This window comes from Rattus norvegicus, chromosome 5 (assembly GCF_036323735.1).
Source record: "Rattus norvegicus strain BN/NHsdMcwi chromosome 5, GRCr8, whole genome shotgun sequence".
NCBI lineage: Eukaryota > Metazoa > Chordata > Mammalia > Rodentia > Muridae > Rattus > Rattus norvegicus.
In genome coordinates, this window is record NC_086023.1 from 124,605,237 (window position 1) to 124,617,759 (window position 12,523).

The 12,523-nt window shown below is 41.5% G+C and overlaps 1 protein-coding gene across 17 annotated transcripts in view; it reads left to right on the forward strand.

Moving 5' to 3' along the window:
- The window catches only part of Dab1 (DAB adaptor protein 1), a 1,121,076-nt gene that overhangs the window by 983,727 nt on the left and 124,826 nt on the right, over nt 1-12,523 (forward strand). For all 17 annotated transcript variants that reach the window (XM_039109333.2, XM_039109335.2, XM_017593175.3 and 14 more), the window contains 2 exons: nt 2,350-2,489; nt 7,696-7,794. In XM_039109333.2, coding sequence (XP_038965261.1) covers nt 2,350-2,489; nt 7,696-7,794 — 239 coding nt within the window. The remainder of the gene's footprint in view (nt 1-2,349; nt 2,490-7,695; nt 7,795-12,523) is intronic.

Below are 12,523 nucleotides of genomic sequence, written 5' to 3' on the forward strand. Positions count from 1 at the left end.
TTTTCTGGAAACTGTTCTATTTTCAAACTCCCTTCATGTCCCAACAGAGTTGTTTTTTGGTTTTTGTTTTTTTTTTTTTGGTTTTTTTTTTTTTAGTTGATGTTTTGTTTTATTATCCTGCCAGTGTGTTTATATTTAGGAACTATGGATTTGGGCCAGGTGAGTTCTGGTGCGAGGTAAAATTGGGGATTCAAAGGGAAGTTGTATAGATGAAAAGCAATTAATCATAGTTGTTAAAAGAACAGGCTTGGAACGCAGCGTGTGCTGACCCAAATCCAGGCTTTCGAATTGGGCAAACCTGTGCTGCTCCTGATAAGTGGGTTTGGGTGGGCTTGATAGCCTCTCTGACCTTGCCTTCCAGTGTGGGTCTGTAGAAAGATGCTTGCCTTATTGAGGAGTAGTCACGTGGGATGTGTAACACGTAGTAAGTGCTTTCAGCTGTCACTGTTATGGTTGCACTTTGGGACAGTCTTGAGTATTGAAAGGAGTGTTATCTGTAAGGAGAACAGTTCTATGTGTTGATTATATGAGATGGTGTAAGAGACCAAGATACAGGCTGCTGTCACCAAACTTAGCATAGCAGACGGAAAAAAGCTTGTGTTGGCACAGGCCAAGTTGCTTAGATACATATGCAAAGAAGGGATCCAGTGTCTGGTATTCTCAGCACCGTCCTCCTCCATTTCTCCTTGTAGAAGTCCGGCATTTAATGTTTATACTCCTTGTAGTCTCTGACTATGTGTCTTTACGTCATTTGCTTTAGGGACAATTGTATCAAAACTATTGGTCACAGAATTCAGGAATAAATGACAATTGGGAATTGGGAGCTACAGACTTGTCCCTGTAACATTCCCTTCTCCCCAACATTTCACCTCCAAGTGCTGCATTTATTGGTCTGATCATGGATAGTTTCTATTTACAGAAAGATTGCTGCGGACATGAACACATGCTTCACTTGTCCTGTCTCCTCTACATTACTGTTGGCACTCTATAAGGTGGCTAGCTACTCTGCCATCCTTCCATAGATAGACAATGAAGTTTAGCTGATACACTATGCCAACCTTTTCACACTCCTGCCATAACATGCCATGCATTTTTATTTTCGGTCACAGAAAAAAGCAAACAAACAAAAGACCCAACACCTTGGGTTTCTAGAGGCATAGATTGTTTCTTCATTTGTTGGCAGTAAGTAATAATGGTCTTTGGCTCAAAGGAGAAAATCCTTCCTGGATGATGAGTACAGGTAAGGAATGAAAGTCAGGGTCCGTAAGTAAAAGGACACTACACTGTGCCTAGCTATTACGTTATTCCTCAGAACATCGTCAGTTTCATGCTAGAGAAATGGGAAATGGGCTAACTTATCCCTCACATCCTCGTTTCAGGGTTTATGATGATCAGAGAAGTTGTAAGAGGGAAATAGTCAAAAGTTAGAGCCACTAATAAATGTCAGAGGCCTGGGAGACCCCAGGTTGCTAGAAGGGTAGATCCAGTGTCTAGGTCCCTGGACTCCGCAAAATGTGTTCAGTGTTAAACTGTTATGTTCCCGTCTTATTTCTGACTCTATGAACAAGCTACTAGTGTTTATGTTTATTTTCTTTTCAAATATGGAAATAGTTTGGTTTTTGAAGAACAGTTATAAAGTTCATAATAAAAATCTGTATGTCCCTTTCTTAATTGAATATGGGTATTCTTGAACTCCTGTCTGAGGTACGTAATAAAATATCATGTTAATAATGAGTAAGAGAGCCTGTTGTAAGATACAGGCAGTCAGTACCAAATACTATAACAGGCTATTCCCTGAATATTCGAGTTACCAGAAGTAATATCATAAAGCCATTTTTTAAACTAATTGTTCAGTGTCATTACTTGATGTAAAGAAATTATTCTGGACTTTTACAATTCATGGAATTGGGTGTAAGGAGGGTCTTGGACCCTGGCCAAAGTGTCATTAAGAATTATAAATACTGGAAACTCAGTGCTGAGGCGATCCCTAGCAAGACATTTGGACATGAACTCTTGGTGATAACTGTTGGTTCAGTATCTATCATGTATCAAAAGCAAATTAGATATGTTACCCATGTTATCTGATGTTGTCTCTTGCTTTGCTGCGGTGATGATCTTTAAGTCTTTCTTTTCTGTCCAAAGGGTCGATGCTCAAAAGCAGTAAATCAGCTCTGTGTTTAAATGGGTAGAGGCAGGGTTCCCATCTGGAGACGTTATTTTATTTCTTCTGATTTGACTTCGCTGGCATGTAGGGGTAGGCAGGAAGTAGATCCCCAAATGGTAGTAAGTTTTAAAAGCCAACAGAGCCTCGGCATGCTTGTTTCTGAATCCATTTTTCTTCGTTTTCAGGTCAGGATCGCAGCGAAGCCACTTTGATAAAGAGGTTTAAAGGCGAAGGGGTCCGGTACAAAGCCAAGCTGATTGGGATCGATGAAGTGTCCGCAGCTCGGGGAGACAAGTTATGTCAAGATTCCATGATGAAGCTCAAGGTGCTGTGCGAGCACTTCTTTATGAATAGCTTTGCTTTAACATGGGCGAGGGAGAGAACTGCTCACCAGCTCTGCGGCAGACAGCCTCACTGCTTGAGTAATTTGCCTCCTGGATGAATTACCATATTTATTCACTGGGAAGAAACTCCAGTGACTTAGAAACACTGCCTGGACACTTACTATAGAGAGAGATCTAGCCAGGCCTTGTTCACGCTGTTTGAATGGACCATAGTTTCTTCTAGATTAACTTCCTTGTAAAACTCCTACAAAAATAAAGGCACGAAATGATCAAATTCTATAGTCCTTCACATATTTCGAATATTTTGCTATTTTTATTACTTTTTAAAAGCATTTATGCAACTTAGCCTCTAGTGAGGGATGTGAAGGTGCAAAACAGATCGCATTCTTTCTTGTAATTGCTGTGATGCACTCAAACGTTTCATAACAAAGGAAGGTGGCCTCGCTTTCTTATGTAGCTGGACTACAAAGATGGCTTTGCATGGAAAAACCAGAGGAATAACTTAGAAGGAAAACTTAAACAGACCCAACAAAGAGCATGCCTTTTTTAAAATCAGCCTTAAAAACACACGAGAAAGAACTCTTGCCCCCAGAACTTGATTCCTCATATCCTCTTAATTTTTAAAAAATGTATAAAACATTAGAAAAGCAAATGATCTAACAAGAATCCTGCTTCATGCATTTAACAGGTATAAAACTTATTTTTTTCAACATAAAATTCTAATTATAAACTTTGGAAATATAAGTAATAAAACTAAAATCCAAAATCCCACAAAAGTAAGAGTTGACATTTTTGTGTTTAATCTTCAATTGTGTTGCTTCCATAAATAAACAATGCACATTTTATGATAAAAATGGATTAGAGTTTATACAGTTTTGTAATCTGGTTTGAGCTCATACACACACACACACACACACACACACACACACACACACACACACACTCCTTTCTCTCTCTCTCTCTCTCTCTCTCTCTCTGTGTGTGTGTGTGTGTGTGTGTGTGTGTGTGTGTGTGTGTGTGTGTGTCTGACACTGTTAGGTCAGTGGAATATTTTTAAGTATAGGAAAAGGGAAAACTGGCCACATTCTGGCAAAATGCCTAAAAGTATTTCAAGACAGAAATTTGTTAATTACTATCTGCACTACCATTTTCTTATTTGCTTAATAAGTCACAACTTTTTTGTTGGTGGTGCTATACAGTGTTTCTTAAGACTTTAACATGTCTGTTGGATGTGGTCTCCCAGTGTAATGGCTGCTAAAAATAAGATTTTTAAAACTACTCAGGTTTCTATGTTCTACATCCTTGTTTTTGCTATTTAAAATGCTATATGAACAAATTTAGTTTTAATCAGCACAGACTTAACTTTAAGTCTATTAGAAAAGGGCATCGGTACCAGTGTAATCATAACTTAACACTTCTACCTTGGAAAGAGGTTAGTGGGTTTTTTTTCACAGATAATGAATCCATGTTATGAGATTTCAGGGGAGCTCAATAATGAGCCCTCTTTCTCTTCTAAATTCCAACCTGAATGATGAATAGATAGGACAGGCAGGCAGGAAGATCCCCATGGCTGCTCCTCTGATGCTGAATGCTGGCCTAGGGGATGTGACCAGGGAAACAGGGCCCTGGGCAGATGCTTGAACAATGTAGGCTGTGGTGCTTGGCTTGTAGGAGAATCCTCTGTTCTCCCCACTGTTGCCTGACCCCCCAGTGCTAGTAGAGCCCGGATTCTGCTTGTACACACATGAAATCAGAATGTAGCTCCTCTACCAGGAAGGCTGCCTACGGAGCCCCAGAGAGACTGTCTCTCTCTGTCAGAGAGCCACTCCCACCACCCCAACAGAAATAGATGCGGATTCCTACCTCAGTCATTGATGCCTGGCAAGTCAGTGGAGATTTGCTCCTGACAAAGCTTCATTAAAAGACAGCAAAAGGGTCACTTCTTAATCCTTCATGCTCATAGACTTGACTCTTCACCAGTCAATGGTGGAGAGAGGAGGTCTGCATCCCCTTTACCTAGCATCCAGGAGAAGCTGTTCATGGGGTACCAGCTCCTGAGAGCCTTACTGGTCAGCTCGATTTGTAGAAGTGCCCATATCTAAGTGGGTGTGAGGCAGCAGTTCCTTCTACTCACAGGAGTTTACTCTTGGAGTTAACACTAGGTCATGGTAGCTGAGCATGAGTGCATGTGTGTGTGCGTGTGTGTGTGTGTGTGCGTGTGTGTGTGTGTGTGTGTGTGTGTGTGTGTGTGTCCATTAACTGTAGTGAAACATTTCATCTGCCATCCCTTATAATCATGAGGTCCCAAGGCCCAGAAAGTCTGTCCTCCTATAACATTCTCCTGTCAGATGCAGTGAACACGTTGAGGGGTTTTTGGTTTCCAGATGATTGTGTTTCATTATTTGCAACTTGCTGAGAGGAATGTTGACATTTCAGCTCCCAGTGGTTTTTCTGTAAGAAGCACAGAAACATAAATGATCGATTCTGCATTTGGCTACCTGCCCAGGAAAGAGACAGAGAAGTACAAAATTCCTTTTAGCCTTGAAAAAGGGCCCGATTTCTCCTATTAGACCATATAAGAACTGGGAAAAATGGATTCCCTTTGCTAGACTCTGAAGTTGATGCATCATCCATTAGAGAATTTCCTCCTGCATTGCAGAGGTTCTAGACAATTTCTTTGTGTACATCTGAGGGTCTACTGTCTACTGACAGACATATCTACTGACAGACTATTGCCGTATTTCAACTTATAGTCAACAGGGCACCTTCACATATATCAGCTTTTAATATTACAAGCTAGAGATTGGTTTGTCTGTGTGTAACTATAAAATCTAGGTTCAGAGACAATAAAGTATTTCTTCCACAATTTTTCCCAGAACTCAGAACTGGATCTCCAGAACCCCAGCATTTAACAAGCAGTAGTTTAACACTCAGTTGTATCATATTTTCTGTTGAAGTTCAATTTATCCTTTCTCAGCTTGATTTTATTCTTCTACCTCTAAGGTACTGGCTATACCTCACTGACTTTTAGAGAAGTCAATTTTCAGAAACCCTGGGTAGAAGAGTGGTGACTGGAACTGTGGATGGGATTAGTCATAGAGATAAAGTCTGAAGAACTGAGTATAGGACCACAAGTGTATGCCAGTCAGGGTCCTGAGAGATACAGAATCTACCCTGAAGAGAATAGGGTTGGAAATGTCAGGCAAGGTTAGGAGAGCAGACATGCTGTAGACACATAGGATCTAGCATCTGTTACACCATCCCCAAGCAGCATTTATTAACTAGAGTCCAAGAGGCATATACTAGATGTCAGAGAGTTGACAGAGGAGATGCCAGGATAATTTCATTGCTTCCTTAACAACCATGGTCTACAGTACTTGCTGTTGTCTGATGGGGCTGGAAAGGTCTAGATTTCTTTACTTTGCTCCCCTTGGACTCAGCACTGATGGCTGTTAAATACTGTGTATTTTTTGCATGGCCTATTGGTGGTGGTGTGTGTGGAGTCCATTTAAGTTTCCCAGAATACTTGTAAATAAAAAACTTGACCATCCCCACTTCATAGTTCTTTAGAATGAGTTTGGTAACCGACAGTTCCACCTAGCTATTTCCAGAAACTTCTGAACACATTTGTAGCTTTATTACAAGGCCATTTCTAAGGTCCATATCCCAGAACAGATTCTTAGAGGATAGTTATAGTTTAAGGTACTTTCAGAACTAGAAGGGCTACAGCCTGAGTTATTGGTCTATAGCTTACCAACCTTGGCTCCTTTGAGTTTAAAGAGACCACTTGACCATTGGACTTGTGCTTCCTCACCTGTAAAATTAAACAGATAATTCTTCTTGCCTGAGTTTGTGATGTGCAAAGTATAGGACAAATAAGAAAGCCTCTATAAGTGCTAAAGAAAATGGTAGATTCCAAGGTCCCAGGGTGCCAATGGTGAGTCCGAAACACAGGGTCCTAATCAATGCTTACACAAGCAGCATCCTCATCCCCAGCCAGAGCTCTCCTCTCTTTCTCACAGCTCTTCCTACACAGCTCGATAAATAAAATCTTGAGGGGAATCATCCCTGTGGCATGCGAGGATGGCAGCTGTGCCTGTAGTAAGTTCTCAGAACCCAACACAGCAGCATCCCACAAAAGAAACATCCTAGATATCGTCACACTTTTTAATTTCCCCTAAGATAGCACCAGATCAACCGTCCTTCTCTCCATTCTCCAAGAGCAGCACCAGGCACAGATGCTCAGCAACACAACCTCTTCCCATTCTGCTTGAACAGTCATATCCCACTAAGGAATAAGAACCTCAGGGTACCAATAAGCGAAGATGGCCTTGGTTTCTGGTTGGCGTTATATGCTAGATTGCATTGCGTCTTGATGTTCCAGCAATTTCTGAGCGTCAGGGACTCTATTGTGGAGGGAAATATTAAGTCCATACTTCCTGGCTGTAGTTATAACACTCTCCTCTGTCCTGTGATGTCCTTCCCTCAGAGGAAGAAAGAAAGGTTCCCTCCAGCTTAGCCCTAACATCTTTTCCTTTGTGAGGGGTGATCTTTGTCCATTTGTGCTGATGCAGCAAAATATCAGGGTTAAAGTGAGCACCATAAACGATAGAGTTGATAGCACAGACTCATTTAACAATGATCTGATGGCCACCTGCTGCCAGTACCAGTTGGGGGTGGTGCTGTAAGCTCCAGTGCCAAACCAAAGAACAAAGCTTCGGTGGGGTTTACCTTCCTGGGTTTATAAAGTGTCTGGGCAGGTGGGAAATAGATAACTTGGTATGTGGAATGCATTCACTATGTTTTTTACCTTAAAGTACAAGAATAACAAGGGACGAATAATGAAGGAAGAATATAAATGTCTTTGAGTAAAATGCCAGGCATAAATATTATGATCATGTTTTGCCAGGAAGCAGAGGGAGAGAAGTAGCTAAGATGGGGGTCAAAGAAGGCATTGCCTATACTGGAAGGTCAGGTGTGTGTTTATCCCATGGTAGAACAGCAAAGACCACAATTATTCTAAAACGTAAAGCAGACGTGAGAATGTGATGTGGACTCCCACAGAAAGACAAAGGAAGGACGTGCATGAATGGTGGCTCTAGCTGATGGTGTCTGACATGCCTTTTGACCAGAGGGAATTTTCAAATGAAAACACTAAAGTAAAAACCATGTTCCTCCTTCCAACAGGGTGTTGTTGCTGGCGCTCGTTCCAAAGGAGAACACAAACAGAAAATCTTTTTAACCATCTCCTTTGGAGGAATCAAGATCTTTGATGAGAAGACCGGGGTAAGTGAAAGCGTCACATGGCAATGCGAAATTGAATCCATTGACAGATGTGCCCCTAAAAGCCTCTTTTCTGCGGGCAGGAATATCAAACAAGCATAAAAACACATAAAGCAACTGACAAACTTGATCAACTGTGATCATCCATCAAGTCTCTTGCCTGACTTAGCCACGACATTACTGCTCCGTGTTTCTTACACTGTAATTGTGGTCTAAGTGTCACACTATCCTAGTAATCTAATGGGAGATAGATGAGCTCTGAAGAGTGGTGGTCATGTGACAGTTCGCATTAAATTTTTGTGTGCATTGGTATCTTCGATGATATGCACTTGAGGGAGACACATGTTGGCTTTGGGGAGTTAGTCAAAGCCTCCGACTCTCCAATGTAACCTGTCATACTTTGCGGTCACTTTTGTCAAAGGAATAGAGTTCTTAATCCAAATAAATAAAAATATGAAACGATAGAAACTATCACTCTCTAACCAATAAGAGTACAAACTAACATGTATGTGGAACCCACCAGTTGAAGAGATTTGTGCTTTCGTCAAGCTCATGACTGCACTGAATTTCCAGGCTCAACCCCAGAACTTCCACAACACTGTTGGTCACTGAGGATTAGGAAAAACAGTGAAGCATTCTGTGCCCTCCTGCCTGAGACAGCCAGAATGTAGTTTTTCCTTGTATCCCCCTCAGTGTTTCACAGCCTATAAAACACCTCCAGATACGTCACTTCCTTTGAACTTTGGCAAGAAAACGTACCAACTAATTTTTAAGCAGTACTCCAACCAGCTGTATTATTTGACCTTGATTGTGTCGTGCTTATTATTTCCTCTTGCTTCTGACTAGTAACACAAGGGTAAGAAGATGATAGGTTAGAAGTAAAATTGTGTTTTCCTGCAGAAAAATACTTCATGAAAATGACTAAATAATTACTAAAAAATTACTAAAGTGACATAGAAGAGATTTTGGTCATGAACATAGTTGCAACCACCAGAGAGTGGGGGTGGCCCAAAGAACCAATGGATAAATAAAATGTAGCTGAATATCTAGTGGGATGCTAGGGAGCTGAACAGGCCAGGGATGCCTGGCAAGTGCTGCAGTCTGGACAGACTTTGAAAAGAAGATGCTGAGTGGGATAAGCTGGGCACAAAATGACACCTGAATGAGGAACCTAAAACATTCAAAATCCTGAAGTCAGAGGTGTACTGATGACTCCCAGGCTTAGGAAGAATGAAGGTGGGAGCTGGGTTTTAATGGCATGGGGCTTCGGTTGCTGGGTGATCTAGAAAGTAAGTGATAGTGATTATTGAGGGGGCAGAGTTTGTGAATTGGGGGTGCAAAGCTAGCTCAGCGGTACATACTGCGCTTGCAGAGACCAGAGTTCAGGTCCCGGCACCCATGTCTCAAACAGTGCCTGCAACTTCAGCTCCCAGGGATCTGACACTGTCTTGCATACCTAGGCATGCATGGGCATGCGCATGGGCACACACACACACACACACACACACACACACTAAAATATAAATCTTTGAAATGTATGAATGTACTTAATGCCTATATACTGGCTATATACTTTAAAAGAGTTCATGTAAATTTTGTAATATATATTTTAGCACAATAAAAATAATAACCAGTAATAAAAGCATGCACTTATCCAGCGCCTCCTACATACTAATTATGTTAGTCACTTTGCATGCATTATTCAGTTCCATCCTTACAGCCATGCAATAATAGTAACTGCTATTTTCAGATTCTGTAGTAAAACACTGGAGACAAGCTGACTTTATAAAGAATAGAGGCTTATTTCACTACAGTTACTGAATTTAAAGTCATAGCTATGGCATTCGCTTGGCTGTGGGGAAGAGCCCGTAGTGTGTACTTCCCCAACAGTGTGAGCATGAAAGAGAGCAAGAGATCACACTTGGAAACAGGGAGATGGCAGGCCGTGGAGGGGTGTGTGTGTGTGTGTGTGTGTGTGTGTGTGTGTGTGTGTGTGTCCCACAACCCCTTATAAAGGCAAAAGGATTACCTAGGAGGCTCTACCCTGTAGACGTTTGCACTATTTCTGACATTGCCATCCTGAAGACCAAAACTCCAACACCTGAACCTTGAAGGATACAAAACTTCACATCATAACCAACCCTTGCAGTATTGTGTTCCATACATCCTGATGTTTTGTAAACACTGGGTTACATAAACACTCTAACTATCCAAGAGCTAGGTGGCACCGTCATCTCTGTTCAACAAATAAAGATGACAAGGACGGAAAACTGGATACAGCTTTCAGAAAATAAGTAATGGTAGAAACCAATTAGAGCCCATGCAACTCTTGAATGACTGAAATGCATCTCAGGTTTAGGACTTTCCTAATTTCATGTATTTGCTTGTTTGTTTGTGTTTGTTTGTTTATGAGTAAGTAGTCGGATGCATCTTCTATGGTAAGGAGAGGCTCCTGAAAAAGCAATCAAACATAGAGAAAACATTGACCAGTCCTGGAGCGAAAGCAGAGCTCACCACACAGGACCACAGACACAAGGGTAGCCAAAGACCAGAAGATAGCAGTAGAGGGACCTCTTAGACCTTAGACCAAGGTCCTCACTGGAAATTACCAGAGGAAGTTGAATGCAGAACAAAGAGACAGTTTGGAACTGTCTATTGAAAATCATCCCCTCTGCCTCTAAGCTCTCAGATCATTAAGGCAGACCAAATTCTCTCCTGTGGGATGTGTACTGCAGAGGGTGCCTGGCTTTAGTTGGCCAGTTTGCCTATCAATCAACGACATAGCCCTTACTGGACCCTTTGTTGTATCTAAGCATTTGCTAGCTCTGGTAAGGGCAGTGTTTCCCAGCCTGAACGGCTTATGCATATCTCAAAACAGCATGATATATGAAAAACTGAAAAGTATTTACAATGCAGTGTTCAGGGACAGAATATAGATTTAACCTCCGCTTCCCCTGAATAGAAAATCAATACAATTTACCTCTATATTATTGGAAAAGATCAGGTTGCCTGCTGATGCCTTGGGGGAGGGGAGTTTAGGATAAGGGCACAGAAGTCAGTAGAAAATGGGCTTGAATTCTCCAGGACTAAAAGCCAAGCATAAGCCTCCACTGTCTTCTTCAAACTGTGCTTTCAGAACTTGAGAGTTTGTGTCTTCCTTAGAAAGATTATGCTTCTGGATATCTGTGCTCAGCCTGACACTTCACATTATAATCAGGTAAAAGGATATTGACAAATCGGCGTCTATCCTGGTGGTCAGGATCAGTACCAGGACAGGGACTAGGGGACTGTGGACCACACTGGCCAAGTCTTCTCAGCACACACTTCACCTCTAGAATCCTGTAGCATACAAAGTGGAGAAGGTCAGGTATGCACAGATTTAGAGAACACCTCTGTCTTTCGGTAATCTGTGGGAGCCAAGTAATTGGGTGGAGCCTCAAAGATACTTTGCAGTGGTTTATATACTACAATATTATGATGTCACCTCTAGTTCCTTCCCGATTCCAGCTCTGTTTATCATAATGACAGCCAGCATATTCAAAGGAACGGAGGCAGAAGCAGGAGGGGTATCTGATCTTTTTTCTTGTTTGCAGACCATGTTTTGGGCTTTGCTACTATGCCTCTATGCTTGTCCATCCATCAAATAGACTATGACTAGGCCCAAGTAGAAGTCTAATACTTTAAATGTTTACTAATGAAGAAAAGTAGTTTGTGTTCTTTACTTTTATATAACTCCTCTAGCATCAAACTTTGAAGTAGTTGTTTTTATTCTTTATATAAGGAAACATTAAAAGAAAAAATTATTTCGGTCCCAAAACAATTGACTTGGTTGGAAAAATGTCAGATCCTTGGTGGAAAATCAGAAAAGGAGAAAGAGCTGAGTGTATGCTGTCTCAGTCTGCTGCCATTTTGTGTGGCTAGCACTGTCCTATGAGGTGTCTACCTTCGGTAGATGTCCCATATTAGTCTACTACAACTTAAGTCCTAGAAAAACAGTCAGAAGAATTGAGGTTTTAATCACTGTTGTTATGTATAATAGATTTATTCATTTTAATGTGTGAGTGTTTTCTCTGCATGTTTGTCTGTGGACCACATGCCCACAAAAGGTTAGAAGAGAGCATCAGATCTCCTGAAACTGGAGTTACAGATGGTTGTAAACTACCTGAGAGCGCTGGAGTCAAGCCCAGGACTTCTGCAAGAGCAACAAGTTCTGAGTCATCTCCAGACTGAGTTCTTTTAAATCTAAAGTGTGACTGGTAAAGGTGCAAAGAGCTTTCCAGCTGATGGAAGCAGCTTGTCCTGTGACCTTAAACATGAGAACAGGGCTCCTTGCTGGAAGTTTCCAAAAGGCAGTTTTAGTGTACTGATAAGGAGGAACCTTTCCCAACAGGCTGAACTGTTCGATGGTGCAACAGGATATGCTCTGTGTAAGTGAGTTCACCACCACTGGGGGCAGGAAGACTACCCCTTATGATAGGATTATAGAAGGAAGTAAGGCAAGAGATATACAGCTGAATTTTAAGGTTTAGAAGAAACATTGATGTTTTCTGCTTTAAAGCCTTCCCTGGGAGACCCCAGCACTTTACTGAACCTCTCTGCCCTTGCCCACCAGGGAACTGGCAACCCACTGCATGGTGGGATCTTCATGCTGAGGAAATGGAAAACTAGATTTTATCATTTGGAATGATAAATCATGGTTGTTGGGTTTTGGTTTGATTTTTTTTCTCGTCTG